Genomic DNA, 21532 nt, shown 5'->3' on the forward strand with positions numbered 1-21532 from the left:
AACTACATACTTTACACTATTTCAGTTTCACTATTTATCTTTACACAAATACTTAAAACAAATAAACTAGTTAAAAAAAAAACATCCCAATATTAGCCCTCCACAGACTATCGCATGCAGCTTACGTTGCGCCTACACAGAGACATGACTGCATAGTATTTTTGCAAGGCTTGTAGTAGAAGCGACTTTTTGCAAGAAACTTCGTAGAATCTTCGCACATTTCTCGAAAATTCCCCTAACTACTGTCTCCATGTACTGTAGAAGTCGCGAACAAAGGCTTCCAACAGTGCGGTTGGCTCAACAAACCGCAGTCTAATTCTCGCGAATTCCAGCAAATTCTGTGAGATTCTTGCTCATTCCAGCCACTTCTTTGGACTTCACACGCATTCCAACGAATTCCCTTTTAATAACCCTTTATAAACTTTTTTTGTTACATTCAAAGCCGATCATAATATGCTAGGTATGTTCAAAACTATTAATAAACTTGGCGTCTGCTCTCTGATACTTGTGCGTCCTGTAGCGATGTCGCGACAGTTGACGAGATGACTTGAATGTTAGAGGGCATTGTTCACACTGGAAAATAGAAAATATTTACAGTTTAAATTTTACTTAGTACTTACACACATAAAAATATAGGCCTTGAGGGTCCGTGCAAATCGGACCTGGCTTGTTTTTGTCGCTATTATGCTACTCAATCACGATACGACACGGCTAGCAAAAAGTTAGGTACTTTTAAGGAAATAAGCAGTCCCTCGCACTGTTCTTGCTAAGGGCCCGCGCTATTCTTGCTGGCCTAGAGCCTGCTTAATACACACTAGAAGCCAAACTATTTTATTGTATCCCCAACTAATATATTATAAAGCAATAACCTGCACTGTAGCTTCAGTGCGATGGGTCTCGATGTGCTGCACGAGACATCGCCTGCTGTGGTACGCCGCGCCGCACTCGTCGCAGCTGAACGGACGCTCAAATGTGTGCATACGACGCTCGTGGAGCTAAGGGTGGATAGAATTTCATGATAGTGCTTTTCACCCGCGTCCCATGGGAGCTACTGACCGTATCGGGACTTAATTCAAACACATTAGCGTAAAGCACTAATGTGTTACACACCCATTATAATATACATACTTAGTCTCTCATGTAGGCTATATTTGAAGCGGGAACGGGAAATAGTCCTTTTGGGACGCGGGAGAGATCGCGGGAAACGGGTAAGTAATATAGCAAAGTAGCTGTTTTGGGTTAACTTTTAATATGTATAAGATGTTAATGTAGCTTCACAACAGTGTTGCATTTTCTCTCACCTTTAGTTGAGCATTATCTAAAGCTAGATAGTCACAGTGTGGACATGGTAGTTCTCTGCTCATGCCGTGGTAGGATCGGCAGTGACGCTTCAGTTGCGTGGTAGAAATAAAACTTTTACCGCAAAACTGAAAAAATATAGGTTGGTAATGTTTTTAATACGTTGAAGTTAGGTTTTAGACGATAATCAGTAGCTTAATAATCCTACAGCCGTGCTAAAGCTCATTATTATAACAGAAAGAACGCATGAGCTTCACAAGACCAATTTGATACTTAGATAAAGGCAGATGATAGAGAAAGAAGGTAGTATTTTTTCATAACGTGATGTGAGTGCAAAATAACTTAGCAATTCTGAAGTTAGCTATTTATTAATTTGAATCTAGTCGAAAAGCTTTACAGTCAAAAAATTCGAACAATAGTTACTTTAGCAATACTTCAGAAATGCAAAGCTATTTGGCGCGAACTTATATAGGTACCTACATATACGCTAGACTCATCGAGGGTACTTCTACCCCCAGATTATTCAATAACTTACTTCACAAACAAAATTGAATCCCAAATGTAATTTCGCATGACTGATAAAGCATTTCCAATTGCTGACTGTCTTCTTACAAATCTTACATCTGACCGGCCCTTCGGGATCCAATTCACCATCAACCAAGTCTAAATACTGTTGCCTTTTCTCCTTTTTAGTTAACTTTTTGACAGTTCCCTCTGGCAGCCATTTTGTTTCTCCGCCATCTTGTTCTATTCTGTCACATTCGATCTCGACTTTTAATTCAGGAAATCCGTCAATATTATCGTAATCTTCACAATTTTCATTGCTGTTATCATGATTTTCCAAAAATTTTGAAATTATTTCACTATTTTCGACTATATTTTCAGTGTAGCTACTTGAATTGCTGTTGTATTTTTGTTTTAACGCTGTTTCGCTTTGTAAACTTCTGTTGCGTAGATCTAAAGCTATGTGGACGTCGTCCTTGCATTTGCCGCATATATTTTGAGGGAGACCGTCGTTTGGTTCGATCTATGAAGTTTAAAATGGGTTACTTATTTAATAAGAGCTGGAAATATAATAGCCTTAAAGTGTGCATTTAACTCTACTAGGTGATTGAAATTTATAGGAACCACCACGTTAACCAAATTATTTATTAAAATAAGGGCTTTATGTACTTTGCTCTTCTATTGGTAATTAAGTACCTGCTAAATAATAAAGAAGCCAGACTCTCCCACAATTTTTTTTTTCAGATAGGTACGAAAAGTTCTCAGGACGCGAGTGAAACCGCGGGAAAACAGTAAACTAGATAGGATTTACATTGGCAACATAACATAGCTGATAGCTCACGATTAACGAGCTTCGCCGTCGGAAGGTCGGACGGCTATGTAAGTAAATATGTCAACATTTATCCTTCAAATACATAGATTTAAAATAAATATAATGTAAGCTGGGTAATAAAATTCGTCTTAAATCAAAAACATAATATTCTGATACAATAGGTAGGTGGGTATACTTAATTGCCATTGACAATCACTTGTTGACAAGGGGATTCAACAGATTTTGATTGATAACCAAACTTACTTTCAGGGATTGTTCACACCAAACGTATTGTCTGCCGCTGACTGTGAGTATACTCACAGTCGGCCTCAGTGTGAACGTCGACTCAATCTGCAGTACGCGTACTCACCAAGCCGACAATAGGCTATAGCGTACGATGCGCTACATGTGTGAACAAAAGAATACGCTCGTGTAGGTTCACACTAGATGCGTACGCTGAGCGGCCGACTATTCTACACATAAAAGAGCTCAGTATTTGAAGTTGCTCGTAGCATCACTGCGCGGCGGTGCGGACGCGGCGGAGCGGCGGTGCGTACGCGGCGGAGCGGCGCTATTCGGCAACTGCGTCCGCGTAGCCAATCCGCGTCCGCCGTGCATAATCGCGTAGTAAAATAATCGGCTACTGAGAGTCAGCTACAACAGACGACGTAACAGCGTATAGTCGGTTCGGTGTGAACGACAATTTCAATATATATGGAAAAGCAATAAACTGCGTAACGCGCGCTCACAGTCAGCGGCGGACAATACGTTTGGTGTGAACGATGCCTCAACCCTGTAGTTACCAACAAAACATGACTGAAATTGTAATTTTCTTCCGTATTTGTAAACAGAAATGATAAATTATCTTCAGATAAACACAATCTACAAAGTTGTTCACACATTTTGAGACACCAAACTTGTTTTGCTCCGATTTCGTCAGTCGAGTATAGCTGGTTTTTGACAGGTGCGGGTGACCAACCTTGTTTTAAAATTACCCTGACGTGTTTGTGTTGCCCGGTGATAATAATAAGTGATTGTATTTCATTTATTTTTTCCGTTAATTATTTAAATGAGACAAGAGATAAATAAATCTTTAACGACTTAACAGCAAATAATGCTGCCCAGTCTTGGGCAGTCCCAGTCGACGAATGAAATGAATTTTTAGACGGTTTTAAATAATTGATCTTTACTTTTGTTGAGAAAATATGATTTTCGACTTTTCGAAGATGAGTATAAGTACTTATTTTTTATGGTTTATTATTTTTCATTAATAAATATTTCTTCAATATTATTTTGCACTCCCCTGTGTGGTATTTGGACACAGATAGACTTTAGCAACTTGACGATAGGAAATAACACAAGATTAAATAAACATGTTTTATTTTCTTCATTGTTTATCTAATATTTACAGTGATTTGTGTAACTATTACTTACTTACAAAATATGAAACAAAAAATAGAAATACAGACAAACATAATAATAGACAGACATACATATGTTTTCCAAAAATTACAATCATTTGTATTGCTGTGTACTTTTGAAACACTATTTCTAAAATAAAAGCATTTGTGATTTTAACCTCCAAGGTATTTTCAGGACAAAATTTTTGATTTTCTATAGCAGGCATAACACTAAGATGCGAGGAAAAGGGGATTTTTGGTAAAAATATGCATATTTAATAAGCCTTATTTCAATAACAAAAATCTCCGAAACAACAGAACCGATTTGAAAAATTCTTTCACCATTGGAAAGCTACACTCTTTCCGAGTAACATAGGCTATATTTTATCCCAGTACGGGCAATGGCCTGCAAGCTAGTTTCGTCTAAAACAGATGATTATTCTAGATGATCCGGTTAGACTGGAAGCCGACCCCAACATAGTAGGGAAAAAGGCTCGGAGGATGATGATGATGATGATCACTCTAGCTATCTACCACGAACTTCTCTATAGGACCCTGATCTGACCGCGGTATGTTGTGGAAGTTGACGAGGTGACGCCGCACGTGGTCAGGACATTTGTAGATCTTCGGACACTGGGGGCACATGTACCTGGGGCAATTGATAATGTATCATTATTATTATGTCTATGCTAATATGTCTATGTAAAGGATAGAACGATCATAAGGTTAAGCGACGCTTGGCGCAGCCGATTTTTGGGTGGGTGACCATCATGTCATGATGAAATCTTCCGTGTCAAGGAAGGCACGAAAATCTGGTCCCGGCTGACATTTGAACATCTTTGGCAGTCGTTACAGGGGCGTATTTACAGAGTGTACATAGCCAAAACGCATCCATAGGAAACTGCTCGCTGATACTTTGTAATGCTGTTTTTTAGTTTGTGATTTCAAAGTATACACGAATTTTGCGTACTGCTCGCGTATAATTCGTAGCTTAGACGTGCACATGCATCTTTCCAATATATACACGGTCAAATTTATCTATACAAAATTAATATTAGGTAGGTAAAGCATTAAATAAAAATGGCTTTTGAATTCTAAAATACTATTAAATGACATCATAAAATATATTTCATTAGCTTCTAATTTTTTAACTCAGTACGTTTAAAATGTAAGCAAGCAACATGTAGCAAGCATCGCTTCTGTCACGGCTCCGGCGCTGCGGGTCTCCGGCGGTGCCATGCGAGCTTATCGTCGCAGATGGTTTTCACGCTCACCACCGCAGCTTCGGCTTGCTGGCCGGCTCGGCCGGCCAGCCTCAGCCGCGTCGGCGAGCATTAAAACTACCTGCGCCTCAGCTCGCGGGCCGCCTCGCCCCTCCGCGCCTACGCGGTTTTGAATTGCACTCTAGGGGTAGGGCAGACAAGACTACGTGGAGTCGGTTTTGCAGCAATTCGTTTTCGCCACTAACTTCAATTTTTGATACATTTGAACGAGCATTATTAATATTTAAATTAACATTAAATGCTAGGTCGTGTTTTAATCAAAATGGCGAGTATGCAACTGCTCGCAAATAGATCGCGCCTGTTATGTATACACGATTCGTTTGCATGCGGACTAGCACTGTATATTATGGAACAAAGCAAGATACTTTGGCCACTACAAAATATATGCGAGTATTTGCGTACTGCTGCTGTATACATCGGAAGACTTTGTATAAAAAGTGAATTCCAATCTATTCGCGACTAGTTTCACACGCTTGCGTACTAGCCATGTATATACTGTAAATACGCGTTACAGGGGTATTGGGTTGCCCGAGTAACTGGGTTGAGGAGGTCAGATAGACAGTCGCTCCTTGTGGCACACTGGTACTCAGTTGCATCCGGTTGGGCTGAAAGCCGACACCAACGTAGCTGGGAAAAGGCTCGGAGGAAGATATCGAATATCGTAGAGTCACAGCGAACTCCGGGTCTTAAAAAATTGCAAAATACTGTACTCTATTTTAACAGACATCCAGATGAGGAGATTCTTAAGTCGTTAGTTCGTATTTTTATCACCACTCACGCCAAAAACTTCAAAAGACCGTCGTGAAATACCTGATATCTCTCAATAACGCCCTGATGGTCCCTGCCGACGCCGTGACTCCTGGCGAGATGGAGCCTGGCGTTCCCCGGGCGCGCGAACGTCTCCTGACAGACGGGGCATAAGTACCTGTACTTGTGTTCCTTGTGGACTTTGTACTTGTGGATGTTCAGCCGCTTCTGAGACTTCTCCCATTTCTTGCAGATGCCGCACTGGGGGGTGAGAAAAGTTTTAATATTTATTCATCTATATCTTCTATACTAATGTTATAAAGGGGACAAACGAGTACTATAGAAAGAGTAAAGGAATACTGAGTGCACCTGTGTCTGCGGAAATGCTTGTGCACTATAATATGTCCTGCGCAGCGCAGCTGATCTCCTTAGAAAAGCCACTGGGGTCGACAATCGGCTAGGAGGACATCATAATCATAAAAAGGAAACATATTATTGTTTGTTTGTACTCTCTAAAGACTCCAAAACTATTGAACCGATTTGAAAAATCGTGTCTTGACGGAACATAACGGACGTATAAAAAGAAGCTTAAACATTGGTCAGGAAACCTAGGACTAGTTACATCCTTTTTATCCGATTGCGTCAACTTGCTTCTGTACAACAGCTCCCATCAGTTAACTTTGCCGCTCTGAAGTTGGCTTCAATTGACTGCGCAACTATCTAAATGTATGAATAGTGTTTTAAATGTATTGCGAGGCCTCAAATGGTTAAGTTCAGAGCGGCAGAGTTATCTAAAGAGAACTCGAGAACTATAACTTTTGTACAAAGTAGGAGCAAATTCACAATGAAGGTTTATGATTTATGAACTAAGCAAGGTTGAGGCACTAGTGTTTGACATAGATAGTGAAAAACTTGACATTATTGCAAAATAAACTGTGTCACTAGTAGTTGACAAAATAAACAAAATCAAAATATCAGATATAAAAAAGTTACTTAATATTAAAAATAGGGAAATTTGAAATTCTTTTTACATAAAAATACAGTGTTTCAAGTTTCATTATATGTTATACATATTTTCATTCAGGACGGTAAATAGCTAGTTATTGAAACATGCGATCTTACAAAGGAATAATATATAATGTAGAAGGCGGCAGCATACCCAGATGATTCTATCTTTAAGTTAACTTTCTTAATTAAAATTTTAAACATATACGTCTACTTTTATACCAAAATATCTATACCTATCTATGTCAACCACTAGTGCTCACAAAATATATTTATTTAAATTATAAAAAGTCAAACAATATAATATAGTGCCTAAACCTTACCTTTGAAAATCCACGTTGAGAAGCAAAGGGCCGATTGTATAGTGCCTAAAATACACCTAATTTTAACCAACGACGCAAAAAGAGATGCGTTATATTATTGATCGTTTGTGTGTCTGTGGCACGGTAGCTCTTAAACGGAAGAACTGTTTTGGATGCGTTTTTGTGTTCTATCTATGGTTTATGTTTCATCAAAGTCGGAGAAGCCATTGTAAATATGAGCTATTTTGTCATACGATGTTTTCTCATAAATACATATTATGGAAGTTAAATTTTTTATATCCACATATACTGATTGTGTAAATCACAACAATTTGACGGATCCATAAATATTTGTTCAGGAAAATTGATTAAATAAAATACCTACTACTGTATAAAAAACTAATATAATATAGACGGACTTGATTTAAATATTTACATAATAATAATACTTTTTACGAGATCTGTATAGTATAATCTTAATTTATTCCTAAACCTAATAATTTCAATAAAATACTATCAAGATACAATATGGCAAAATATGACAACCAAGATTTAGGGGGTCAAGTGGGAATAAACATGGATGATTTTTTTAACAGACTTTTTAACCAAATATATTAGTGAAGTCGGTTTTTTCACAGCAATATACATTATATCTATGGACATAAGGAGATCCATTCGGACCCCAAAATACTAAAAGTTTTTTTATCAAAATTGTATAAGGAAGAATTAATGATTCAATACATTACTTAAATATATTTATATACAGCTTACTATAAATTAAATACATGAAATCGAAGCACTTTTTATACCACCTACTTTAAATTTTCGATATTATAATGCTTACGAAATCTTTATAAAACTGACTCAATATCTCTAGACCCCCTAACTAAACTTAGGGGGGTGTAGAAGACGCTCTCTGAAACCGACTAACTCAATGTTCCCTTAAGACCCCTTCACTAAAATTAGAGGGGTCCAGGAAACCCCTAAAAAAACTGAACTCAATATCTCTAGACCCCCTAACTAAATTTAGGGGGAATCTAGGAGACCCCTTATGAAACCGACTAACTCAATGTTCCTTTTAGACCCCCTAACCAAACTTAAGGGGGTCTAGCAGCTAACTAAACTTACTACGGTCTAGGAGACCTTATGAAACTGAACCCAACGTTCCCTTTAGACCCCTACCCAAACTTAAGGGGGTCTAGCAAAACAAATCAAGGGGTCTAAAACTTAGGGGGTCCTACAACTGCACCCTCACAATCGGCCCCTGCTGATCATCAGCAACGCCATGCACCCTGCGCATGTGCGCTCGCACTTTGTTCGGCTTCTCGAAGCGATGCTCGCATATGCCGCAGAGGTACCCGTATCGCTTGCCCGTGTGAGCGTTGTGTTTGTGTATCTGCAGGAATTTGCGCGACTTGAGCCTTTTAGGGCACATGTCGCACTGTTTGAGTGTTAGTATGGGGGTCAGGGGGTCTCGAGGCCTCGTGAACAATACTGTAGTGTAAAGACAGTGGTGTTCAAAAGGTTTTCATTAATACAACCAAGCCTCTAAAGGAACTGCTTCCCGCAAAAGTAAAATAAAGGTAGATTTCAATATTGAAAATATTATTATATGACGTGGCATACTACAGGAATGAATTTTATTCAGTGCGCAAAGTTTGTCAACTTATAGTTAAATAAGTTTTATAGATACGTATATTTCTATTTTGTTGTGTTTTAGTACAAAAAAAAATGTTATTGTTAACGAAAGATGTTTATTTTGTAACCGATTGTTACAGTCGCAGTTTTGCTGTTTTTAAGGGTGGATAAAAAATATGAAAGAAAATGCTCATGGTGCAGATATGTTCTGTTATTGATTCTGAACCACCAGTTTCTTTTTGCGCACTGCTTTAAATTCATTCCTGAATATGACCTGTAAAATATTGTGCACTATTTCCTGTTATATTGCACTTACTTGGAAGTTCTTCTCGGGCAGATGTATAGCGATGTGCTGCACGAGGTTGGAGCGGCGATGGAAGGTGGCGCCGCAGTGGTCGCACACGTACGGACGCTCGCCCGTGTGACGCCGCTCGTGGATCTGGGTATGGACGCATTTGCGTATTTATGCCGCGAGAATCTATACTAATATTATAAAGATTTGGTTGTAATGGATAAACTCAAAAACTCATCATCATCAGCCTATCGCAGTCCACTGCTGGACATAGGCCTCTCCAAGTGCACGCCACTGAGATCGATTTTCGGCTTCTCGCATCCAGCTTCTGCCAGCCGTCTTGCGCAAGTCATCACTCAAAAACTACTGGACCGATTTTAAATATTCTTTCACCATTAGAAAGCTATATTTTCTGCGAGTAACATAGGCTATATTTTATCCCGGTGCGGCCAGCAGTACCTATGGGACGCGGGTGAAACCATGGGAAAACGGCTAGTATTGTATAATTCACTATATTACATTACAACTGCCTATTTTCATAAATTATTTTGACTTTGATGAGCCGTTATGAAATGCGATTCTTGATTTTGACTTTGATGAGCCTTTTCGGTATCAACGATTAGCCGAGTTGTCATTAAGTTTAGCCACATCGTACTTGGCTAGCCGTGTTGAATAACGTATGGGGGCGAATATATTGAGGTAGTTTTTTATTAAGCTGCATTCAATTACGCATTTTGTCATGAGTTTTTTTGAGTTTTTTTTTGTTTTTGAGTTGAGTAACAGTGGGAGACAGAGAATAACTTACCGTTAACGCCTCTTTAGTAGCAGAACTATACTCGCAGTAAGCACACTTGTGTATCCTGTACAAGCCGTGGCGAGCTCTCTTGTGTTCCTGCAGCTGATTGTTGTTGCGACACCTCTTTCCGCACGCCTGGGTAAACGGAAGAGAAGTTTTGTAGAATCTATGAGACCATTTACCGAATCATTGGTTACAATCATGTTATCACTTGGTTAGGTATGAAGCTCGATTTTTTGGGAAATCTAAATCTTGTTCTACTTTGCTTTGGGACGATTGGATGGATTGTTCCGTGTGTTATTTTTTATTTTTTTTTGAATTTTTGACTCAATTGTTTCAGGTATGTGGAAGTTCGAAATAAAATCTTTATGTTCGAATATTGGGCCTTCTAGTCACGATATGATAAACAGCAGCCGCTTGCCTTAATCAGACGTTTATGTTGTTGGTGAATACTTCACATCATTTTATTGAAAGCCTAAAGTTTTTAAGCCGAACAAAATGCGTTAAACTCTTTAAAAAATATTATTCAACGAATGATGGGTCTCGAGAAATATTTAAAAAATGCATAAAGGGAGAATATAAAGTAGTACATAGGGGGCAGTACACACTAACCTCACAAACGCAGTAATTAGTATGGAAACGTATATGCGCCTTGTAAGTCGTCTTCATGCGAAACTCTTTGCCACAAGTGCCACATTTGTAAGAAGAACTGTTGGGTATTGTCATACGTTTCTTTTTCGGCGGCTGTTTCTAGAAAAAACATAAAATAAAATTAGTAAATGGTGTCAAATGGGGTCGAGTGGTCAACCTGGGGTCATTTTTGTTAAGGGGGTCAAATACATATATATAAAAGCCAACATTGTTTTGCACACAAATCCCTCTTGTGTACTCGCTGTAGCAAACAGTAACATATTGTCTGCGTAAAATCCCTACTAATATTATAAATGCGAAAGTAACTCTGTCTCTCTGTCTGTCTGTTACGCTTTCACGACTAATCCACTGAACCGATTTTAATAAAATTTGATACAGGGATAGAGTCAACCTTGAGACAGAACATAGGATAGTTTTTATTCCGGACTTTTGAAGAATTCTCTTGGAAACGCGATATAACCGAACTCTACGCAGGCGAAGCCGCGGGCGGAAGCTAATGTAAAATATCCGCGAAAGTGCAACCTTATTTGTGCGTTTTGTTTTGACGTTAGAAAAGTGCTGATTTATCATTAATTTTTACATATTTCTTTTATGAATAACTAGCATCTGCCAGCAGTGTCACACATCCCAAGGGAACAAGTTTCTTTCTTATAAAAAGTAGCTATATGTAGGCTATTCTGAGATATTGTTGCCAAGTTTTATCAACATCTATTAGGTAGCTTTTGCTTGAAACACGAACAAATAAAATTTGCGCATCACTAACATAGTATAAAACAAAGTCGCTTTTTCTGTCCCTATGTCCTTTGTACTCTTAAATCTTCAAAACTACGCAACGGATTTTGATGCGGTTTTTTCAATAGATAGAGTGATTAAAGAGGAAGGTTTATATGTATAATAACATACATTAAATAGTGGGGAAATATTGTTACCCCGTGCGAAGCCGGAGTGGGTCGCTAGTTTATAATATAAGTAGGATATCTAACCTGTCTCAAACTCCTATTATTCTCACTGCTCTCCATCAAAGGATAGTCATCCACATCATCGTTCTGGAACTCCTCGCTGAAGATCTCATAGCTGTAGTCGTTCAGTTCCACCTTCTCCACTTTAGCTTTCTTGATCTTTGGCTTCGAGAGAGACTTTTGAAGACGCGTTGAGTATTTCTTTTTGGGTTTACCTGAAATTGGGTTTGGAGTTTACTTTTTATTGTTTTGTTAGCTGTTTGCTGGCAGTTTCATCTGTGTCCCAAGGGTTTACAGCAGGCAGATTAAAAAGTAACCAAAATGTTTTTCTGTTTTTGAGGTATAAGCTATTTTACTATTCTGTAACCTCTCTGCAGTTTCACCTAAAGTAAAAAGTCACCTAGGTCCGTTCTCAATCAACCTCTAGACTCTAGACTATCTGTGTTTACATTGGTTCAATAGATTTAGCATGAAAATTCAACTCAGAAATGGGAGAGTTACTTTAATTTTTTTTGTATTACTACTAGCTTCAGCCAGCAGTTTCTTCTTGATAAGGGAACTACTTCTCACAGTAAGATAAAATGGTGGCCTATTATATAATTGTACATAACATGAAAATCATTGTATGTAAGACATGCATACAAAGTTTTATATATATTTTTTACCTGATATCATATTTAACAGTGTCTTTTCAGCTTTCCGACTAGTTCTCCTGAACTGCAGTGCATTGTTCATGGTCTCTATACATTGTGCACAGATCTTCTGTGATAAGCCATCATCCATTTTTATCTGAAACGTGAAGTTTTTTGTATCAAAGACTGTATTACTGAACTAAGTTTAGACAGACTGACATGACATAATTTTTTAATTTGATAATTTGGTGCATTTATTTCTTATTTATTTCGAGTTTTTGGTATTTTCTTTACGATCTAGCTTCACTGCCAGTTTCTTAACCACGTCTAGTGGAAACAAATCCGCGCACTCGGATAGAAAGTAGCCTTCTTCAAAAAATACGTATGCTATCTAATATAGAGAGAAATAAGTTTTCAAATCTGTCTATTAGTTCCTGAGATTAGCGCGTTCACACTAACAAATTCTCCACCTTTATAATATTAGTATTAGTATACATAATAGATAACTTATAAATATATACCTCTAAGCCGGTGACCAGTCTCAAATCCTGTGATCTTTTTTCTTCGCTTTCTTTGTTATAAAATATCGACACTAAGTCCTCCGTACTTAAACAGGTCCTGCAGTAAGCTATTTCCGGTGTCTTCTCTTCGGTTTTAGTCACTTTTACTGCCAATTTTCGCCTTGCAGCCCTGTGTTTCGTACTCATATTATTTAGAAGCAATAAGGCCAACATTTTTCACAACTTTTTGATGTTGTTCGGCTTTGTAGAGTACATTTATAAATTAGAACTGCTAGTTGATTTGGGAATATGATATTTTGCAGTGTACTTATTGTAAGATTAGTTTATTTCTAGTTGGAATTTGTGATTTATTATTGATCAACATAAACATACACAAATGAAGTAGCAGCCATGTTGTATTTCTTGGATGACGTTGATGAATTCGTTAATAAATTAATAGATGAATATAGATATTTACTGATCTAATGTTTTGATCAAAATTGAGTGTGAAGCTGATTTCAACAACTTTTTCCATATCTTCTTAAATAAAAACGCAACACTTTGTCGTTATAACTTTTCTAAAGTAACGATCGACTTTGCATTTAACAAAACTGAGAAATCGTTTTAGAACGAAACACTCACGTTTTATTATTGCTTATTTAACATTGCCTCTAGGTTTACGACAATGATAAAATTTCTTATCGCCAACATCATAATCTTATGATCATGATTCTATAAACATAAAATTATTGTCACAGCAATAAAACTGATGATATTTTATCGAATTATTTAATACCAAATCTTCAAAATAGTTTAGAACTTCCATCCCAATAACAAAACGCTAACGTCATTTTGGCTTCTGCTGTTTGAATGTCAAAAAATCGTAGAAAGGATTTATTTTGAAGCAGAAATGTTCTTATTACTCTTCTATAGCTTAATTTTATGACAAAACTACTGAAATATTATTAACATTATTAGTATTTAACGACATGGACTCTTGGAACTGCTGTAGAGCATGCCTAGGAGTGGAGGCTTTGCATCCAATATTTCAAATGATAGATCATCATGACAAGTATACAGATGTTATTTATTCAGCTACTGGTCTTAAGGTATAAATTTATACTTAATACTAGCTTCTGCCAGCGGTTTCACCCGCATCCCGTGGGAACAACTTCCCGTACCGGGATAAAAAGTACCCTATAGCCTTCCTCGATAAATGGGCTATTTAACACTGAAAGAAATGTTCAAATCGGACCAGTAGTTCCTGAGATTAGCGCGTTCAAACAAACATGCTAGTCTCAGGGAGTACTGGTCCAATTAGAAGACTTCTTTCAGTGCCCCTTTTTTCGTCATACTTTAACTAGTCCTTTTTATCCGAACACGGGAAGTAGTTGCCTCGAACCACGGATGGAACAGTGAGGACAGCTAGTTACCCATTTTTTACAATCAACGAAACTAGTTTAATACATAGGAAAAAAGTATTAATAGCTAGAAAAAAGTTTTTATTTGTTAGTAATTCTTATTGGTATTTCATTTTTACAGGTAGAATACAACGACGCATTACCACAAAAAATGTGCACCTCATGCATAAACTTCATCAACACATCCTACAAATTCAGGAAAAAATGTGAAGAAAATCAAAAATCATTAATTAGCCGCCTCAATGAGAAACCACAATATGAAATTAAAATAGAAACAAATATATTTGATATAGAAAATAATGGAAATGTATCTATAGACATATCTGACTTAATAAACTATATAGACGTACATGTGGAAGCCGTTGCTAGTTATACTTATATGGACGGTATTGAAAGCAATGATATAGAATTTGAGACAAAAGTCGAAGATCTGGTCGACAAACCTGTAGAATTAATTTTTAAAAGTAAAAAGATTAAAAACTGTAAAGAGAAACCTGTTAAACGGAGTTTGCGGAAGAAGAAAGAGAATGGAGAAAAGAAAGAGAGATGCAAAGAGGAGATTGAGTGTGAATACTGCCATAAGATACTAACTTCTAAGCTTTCTTTACGTAATCATTATAAAATACATACCGGATTTGATGTTGTTTGTGAAGTGAGTATTAAGAACTATAAGAATTGAAATTATTTAAAAATTACAGACTATTTAGGCAGAAAATAACTTTATATGATTTATATGAAACATCAAGCAATCTGTATTGATATTGTAAATGTGAAAGTAACTGTCTGCCATACCAAAACTGCTGAACATATTTAAATGAGATTTTATTCCCAGATAGTCTAGATGGTTCCCAAACATGTCAAATCAAATCAAATCCATTTATGTTTTACTTTATTAGATCATTTTCAAAATTGAGCTAGCTACATTATCAATTTTCCCCAAAACTCGACACGACAAAGAAAACTACTTCTATGCAAGTCTGATGATAATTATTTTTGCTCAACTGGTCATGCTGTTACATTACGTTCTAACTACAAAGTACATATTTAAACTCATGATTATCTAATTTCCAGCATTGTGGCAAAAAGTTTATAACAAGAAGACTGCTACTGATGCACTGCAGAGCCAAACACGGTTATGAGAAGACAGACAAGTGTTCCTTCTGTGATTACAAGGCTTCTAATGCTGAACAAGTGAAGGTGAGCCTTATTACTTACTAAATAATGGTTCTCATATAAAGAGATCAGCCAGCTGCGCAGGACATATTATAGTGTACGAGCATTTGCTTGGACTGCGGTGCACTCACTATTCCTTCACTCTCATAGCGCGATGCGACGACAATCCGACACCACCGGAGAGAGATCAGGCGCAGGACCGACATTTACGTGCTCTCCGATGCACGGGTGTATCAATCACCAACTTCCAGACTACGGGCTGCTTTGTGAAAGTTTAAGAAAACCCACAAAGCGATTTCGACTTTGCCGATGATCAATAATATTTTTGTTTTGTTTGTTTTAACCCTAAATATTAAATTTTGAAAAGAGAAATATTTGAATAATTCTTTTAGTGTTGGAAGTTTTTTTTTTACCGGTGATGCAGATATGTTCTTTTAATGATTCTGGACCACCAGTATTTTTTTTTGCGCTGCTTAAAAATCATTCCTGTATTTTTAATTATAATTTGTCTTTTTTTTTAGATCCATGAGCGTCTCCACACGGGTGAGAAGCCGTTCGTGTGCGCGGAGTGCGGCGCCGGCTTCCATCGCAAGAGCAGCTACCTGCAGCACGTCGCCATACATCTGCCGGAGAAGAATGTGCAGGTAAGCACTGCTAATCTTATAGGGGTGAAGAGCTTGGTCTGATTTGAAGAATTAGCGTTAAACTGTAGGTCCCACCAGCTGTCATTGAACATCCTTGGCAGTCGTTGCGGTTAGTCAGAAGCCAGTAAGTCTGACACCAGTCTAACCAAGAAAGGGGTATTGAGTATTTGAGTGCTTGGGTAACTGGGTTGAGGAGTTCAGATAAGCAGTCGCTCTTTGTGGCACACTGGTACCCAGCCGCATCCGGTTAGACTGGAAGCCAATCCCAACATAGTTGGGAAAACTTTCAGGAGATGATGAGCCCATTTATACATAGAGAAAAGTTATAGATAGAGTAAGCTCACGGAAGCCAAGCTAAGATGATTCATCTCCCAAGCTATTTCGTCATATCGCTATCGTCGCTATCTTCGTTTTCTATGCATTAATATTTAATTTCAATATTTTTCAACCGACTCAAAATCGGAGGTCCTCAGTTTGACCTGTATGTTTGTGTACGATATTTCATGCTTGATTGAAACGATTTTGATACGGTTTTCAGTATAATATTTTTCACACTTAGGGGCAGGTTTTATTATAATTCAGTTTAATTTTTACTAAATCCTTATCCTATATTCCAGTGTGACCAATGCCCTGCCCGTTTCAAGTCAGTAACGCTAATGCGTATCCACAAGAACCGTCACCGCGCCGCCACGCACGCGTTCCGCTGCGGCGTGTGCGACAACACGTTCGTGCGGCGCCGCAACGTGCTGCGGCACCTCGCGCGCATCCACCACCTGCCGCCAGACCCGCTGCACGTGCGCAGAGTCGATATTGCGTGATGACAAGTCGCTAAAAGTGTGTCAAAAAGTAGATTCGTCACCAAAAGTGTGTCAAAATGTGTGATTTGTCATCAAAAAGTGTGTCAAAAATCTTGATTCGTCACTAAAAGTGTGTCATAAATGATTGGTCCCAAAAACCATGACCAAAAAGTGAGATAAATATCAAAAAGAACTAAATAAAAGTGCACAAGTGACATGGTACCGTCACCGCGCCGCCACGCACGCGTTCCGCTGCGGCGTGTGCGACAACACGTTCGTGCGGCGCCGCAACGTGCTGCGGCACCTCGCGCGCATCCACCACCTGCCGCCAGACCCGCTGCACGTGCGCAGAGTCGATATTGCGTGATGAAAAGTCACTGAAAGTGTGAAAAAAGTAAAATTCGTCACAGAAAAGTGTCAAAAAGTGTGTCAAAATGTGTGATTCGTCATCAAAAAGTGTGTCAAAAAAGTTAATTCGTCACCATAAAGTGTGTCCAAAATCTTGATTCGTCACTAAAAGTGTGTCAAAATTGTTTGGTGACAAAAACTATGACCAAAAATGAAGTTAAATATCAAAAAAATCTATATAAAAGTGCACAAGTGACATGGTAAGGTGACCGCGCCGGCACGCACGCGTTCCGCTGCGGCGTGTGCGACAACACGTTCGTGCGGCGTCGCAACGTGCTGCGGCACCTCGCGCGCATCCACCACCTGCCGCCAGACCCGCTGCACGTGCGCAGAGTTGATATCGCGTGATGACTAGTCGCTAAAAGTGTGATTCGTCACTAAAAAGTGTGTTAAAAAGTTGGATTCGTCATTAAAAAGTGTGTCCAAAAGGGTGATTCGTCACTAAAAAGTGTGTCTAAAAACGTGATTCGTCATTAAAAAGTGTGTCAAAAAACGCGATTCGTCACTAAAAATGTGTAAAATTTTTTACAATAGCAGCTCCATACTTATGTATGTAAATATCATACTAAGAAAATGTACAACATACACATACAAGTAGGCTCACCCGCTTTTGTGAAATGAAACATCTGTACCTACCATAACTATAAGTTTTTTGGATACTCAAAAGAACATCCTGAATGGCTGGTCCAATTTTAGGTGACCTAAGCCATTGTTACAATTTGGGCTACTTTATTTTGAGAAATGGTTTTATTTTCAAAATAAGGTAATTTTATTAATTATGGTAATGTATTTCTGCATGTAACATAAGTATTAAAAATTGTGATATTACTAATATTTTAGGCTCTCACTATAAAGCAATAAGGATCTTTTAATTTTTCTAATGCTTGACCATGAAAATACCCTAAGTAGGTACTAATTTTTATTCCTATACCTATGATTATTAATTTACTCAATTAGATATAAAATTAAGGGTCTCTTTAGTGTCTAAACACACTATGCCGAACGTACGCGACCGAAGTTCCGCGGCTGATTTTACGTTCCAACGTAATCGCCTGATATGACACACCAAGTGCCGAACTTACACGGCAGAAGTTCAGTTGCGCAATTTACGCGGGGCGTGGGCGGGGGCATGCCTGCCTCCCGCTGCTCGCCGTTCCCGATCTCCGTCGACAGTCGAACCGAACTTCGGTCGCGTATAATGTGTTTTCTACAGAATACGTTGCCGCCGAATTTCCGCTGAACTTACGCCCGACTGAAGTTCGGCTGTACGCTATAACGCAACGTAATTTCGGCATAATGTGTCGCTAGTAATTCAAATAGCATTGCATAATCATGCCGAACTTCCATCGCGTATCCTCGGCATAGTGTGTTTAGACACTTAAGGTACGTTTTGAATGTCAACTGCCGATCGCACATGCCGCGACTGCATGAAGTCGGCCGCAGCTGCGCTAGTGGTTTGTATGTATTTACAAGAAACCTTTTGTATCGAAGCGGCAGCAGCACGTGCAGTCGCCCTCAGATATCGACCGATTTCATGCAGTCGCTGCAAGTGCGGTCGACAGTTGCAGTCAGCAGCTAGCATTCAAAACATACCTTTATTTGTGCAAGAGATTTAATTAAATCAAACATTTTTGTAGCATTTTTTTTAGAAAGGACTATAAATTATTTCGCCTAGTTATGTAAGTAAATTGATAGATCTGATTTCAATATTAATTATACCTATTTATATTAATTATTTTCTATGAGATGGTAATTAAAAACTCTTTTTAATAGCATTATTAGTTTTATTTCTTATAACTATGTATTAAATATACATTCAATCAAAGTTTTTAATTAGGTATTTCTTGGGAAGCGGGTAAAACCGCAGAAAACAGTCAGTCGTAAATACAAGGTTTAGTCATTAGTCTAATTTAAAAATCTGAATTAAGAACCTCCCTTTTTGGAAAGTCGGTTAAAATGACTAACTATTAGTAGAACTTCGTAATTGGCATATTGTCTTTAGTGTAAAATATTGTCAGCTGTGAAAGACCAACATGAAATAAATAAAATGTACAGTATAAAAACATTAACCGACTTCCAAAAAGGGTATTCAATTCAACTGCTGTTTTTTTTCTTTTAGTCCGTTACAGTTATCTGCACGAATCTTGAGCTCTGACCTTCACCGGCGCAGAAGTAATTCATTGGGTCCCTTTTGTGGTATGAAGTGAGGCGCGGGGGCGGGCTAAAGCGGTGATTGGCCCGCAGTGCATCGCGTCATAGCCGTCACTCGGGATTGGTTCTTTGCTAATAAATCACTTCTGCGCAGATGTAGGTCAGAGCTCAAGATTCGTGCCGATAACTATACAGAGATACCTTATATTTTGTGTAATTGACAGTTTTGATGGGAAAATTGCATTTTTTTTACTGACTGACTGGACCAAAAACCGGTCTGCTCATATTCGTGTGGCTGGCTCATTGTGAGGCCTGTTCTCCTTGTCGCGAGGGTCTGCGGTGCACTGCAGCAGCGTCCACAGCGCGTCGCTGCCGCCGCTACTCATGTCCACTTCTATCGGCTGCAGTAGCTTGCGGGACTCACTCTTTATATCTGGAGTTTGCGCAGTTAGGGAAATGTTTGAAGAATATAAGAAAACCATTATGTAAGAAAATAAAATATGTAAAAAAAGGAGCGAGTCAGTCATAATTACTCTGTCTTTCTTTCGCTCTTTCACGATAAAACTGCTGATTTGAATTAAATTGTGAGACTGCAGAGAAATACTTACAACAACCAATAAAAGCCTTAAAGGTAGTCTTTATCCTTGCTCAGAGTACTTGTGTACCAAATTATATTTAAATCTGATCAGGTTTTTTGGCATGAAAGTGTGACAAAGAAACAGTGTTACTTTCGCATTTATAATATTAGTGGGAAATGGTCCCCTTTGAGAACACAATTAGACCTAGTAAGTGGTAAGTACTTTGCTAGTGAGTAAGTATATAAAAAACTTCATGAAAAGGATACAGCCTTTAGCCACATTGGGCGGTGCACTGAAGTCCCAACGGATCCCAGTCAACTCTTTCGCAATTTGGAATATTTCTCTGAAACAAATGAAAAACTCATTAACTACCGCTTTTTCCTTAACTAACTTTCTTCCTTTCTTATGGATATACTAGGACAAGGAAACTTTTCCCACACATGCAAAAAAGGATAGCATAGATGTTATTCTGTCATATAAGCTGGCCAGTTTTCTGTTAGAAAAAGTAACAAACATACACAAATCTACCCACTTACGTGGGCTCTCTGATACATGGGTGTCACCACCCATTCCCAGGCTCCAAACTGCTGTCACTCTTAACACTGTACTTAGTCACTATATAAAAGAGGCAGGATACTAACTTGGCATTATCCAATCTATTTCGATCACTGTCTGCGATGGTGAGATGTGACTCGAAGGTAGCACACACTCGGTCCAGCTCACTGCCTCGCCGTTCCAGCTCTGCTAGACGTTCTGTCAGCTCTTTCTAAAAAGTACGTCATTGTCATTGTTGGTACATTCATTGTATAATCGTTTAGTTTAAAAGAAATATGTTAACATCGACAATGATATGATGAATTCCGAGATGAACTCACTGTAGTTATCAGATACAACCCACTGACCGATTATTCTTCAAACCAATGCACCAAACCATTCATCAATTTTTAGTTGTGTATAAAGATAAGTAGTTTAAGTTTGTATATAGGTATGTATAGTGTGTACATTGTATAAAATAAATGCACATTTGAATTTCAAGAAGTATATATTTAATATGGTTAGACAAACTTAACAGTCAGATTTTCTTTACATTAAAGTTAAAACTTACATTTAACTTAGTTTCCTGTGCAAGTTTCGTTTCCAATTCTGTATACTTCTTACATGCTTTCATTTGTTGCTGTTCTTTCTCAATCTTTTCTGTAAATGAACAAAAAATAATGCGAGTTATCAAGCAAAGTTTTTCGTCAAGAGTTGCTCCAGTTTTTAAGTATACTTACCGTCAACCCGTTTGTAGAAGTCATCCATTTTTTCCACAACATCCAAATACCAAGACTCTCTACATTCTGAAGCCATTTTTAGTGCTTTTTAACAAGATTTTGTGAAAAATCGAAATAGTACAATCAAATTCGTCAAGACAACAAACGAAAACGACTATTTTGAATTCAAAATGAAATAAACAAATGTCACAGATAACTTTGAAAATCTATAGACTATCATAGGAAAGCCAATGGAACTCCATGTTTTTGTTCCGGTTACGGTTTTTT

General features: G+C 38.1%; 4 protein-coding genes across 7 annotated transcripts; 1 reads left to right on the forward strand and 3 right to left on the reverse strand.

Annotated features, from left to right (window-relative positions):
• Window positions 1–27: 27 nt before the first annotated feature.
• LOC135119111 (zinc finger protein 569-like) lies at window positions 28–4133 on the reverse strand. Its single transcript, XM_064042796.1, has 5 exons — window positions 4128–4133; window positions 1835–2326; window positions 1302–1427; window positions 870–995; window positions 28–573 (listed from the first exon to the last, which is right to left on the reverse strand). Exons 1-5 carry the CDS (start codon window positions 4131–4133, stop codon window positions 457–459), a joined length of 867 nt encoding a protein of 288 aa, XP_063898866.1. The 3' UTR covers window positions 28–456.
• Window positions 3998–13247, reverse strand: LOC110382747 (zinc finger protein 624). 4 transcript variants are annotated; one of them, XR_010278023.1, is made up of 9 exons: window positions 12841–13247; window positions 12353–12476; window positions 11712–11902; window positions 10690–10827; window positions 10087–10212; window positions 9306–9428; window positions 7373–8747; window positions 6223–6305; window positions 4608–4663 (listed from the first exon to the last, which is right to left on the reverse strand). XR_010278023.1 is itself a non-coding variant. In XM_064043029.1 (8 exons), exons 1-8 carry the CDS (start codon window positions 13051–13053, stop codon window positions 4622–4624), a joined length of 1155 nt encoding a protein of 384 aa, XP_063899099.1. In that variant the 5' UTR covers window positions 13054–13246; the 3' UTR covers window positions 3998–4621. The 4 variants fall into 4 exon arrangements, 2 of the variants coding, with proteins under 2 accessions (XP_063899099.1, XP_063899100.1); XR_010278022.1 differs by having other exon boundaries at window positions 7373–8792; window positions 12841–13246; XM_064043029.1 differs by lacking the exon at window positions 7373–8747 and having other exon boundaries at window positions 3998–4663; window positions 6108–6305; window positions 12841–13246.
• A 477-nt stretch (window positions 13248–13724) lies between these two features.
• On the forward strand, window positions 13725–16894 carry LOC110382746 (zinc finger protein 557). Its single transcript, XM_049848234.2, has 5 exons — window positions 13725–13928; window positions 14362–14892; window positions 15312–15437; window positions 15935–16057; window positions 16675–16894. The coding sequence occupies exons 1-5, from the start codon at window positions 13809–13811 to the stop codon at window positions 16873–16875; spliced, it is 1101 nt and encodes a 366-aa protein (XP_049704191.2). The 5' UTR covers window positions 13725–13808; the 3' UTR covers window positions 16876–16894.
• Window positions 16895–19007: 2113 nt separating this feature from the next.
• Window positions 19008–21419, reverse strand: LOC110381924 (uncharacterized). The gene is made up of 5 exons (XM_064043002.1): window positions 21266–21419; window positions 21097–21185; window positions 20633–20757; window positions 20258–20334; window positions 19008–19846 (listed from the first exon to the last, which is right to left on the reverse strand). Exons 1-5 carry the CDS (start codon window positions 21339–21341, stop codon window positions 19695–19697), a joined length of 519 nt encoding a protein of 172 aa, XP_063899072.1. The 5' UTR covers window positions 21342–21419; the 3' UTR covers window positions 19008–19694.
• Between the last annotated feature and the right edge of the window lie 113 nt (window positions 21420–21532).

Source organism: Helicoverpa armigera, chromosome 30 (genome assembly GCF_030705265.1).
Source record: "Helicoverpa armigera isolate CAAS_96S chromosome 30, ASM3070526v1, whole genome shotgun sequence".
NCBI classification, from domain to species: domain Eukaryota; kingdom Metazoa; phylum Arthropoda; class Insecta; order Lepidoptera; family Noctuidae; genus Helicoverpa; species Helicoverpa armigera.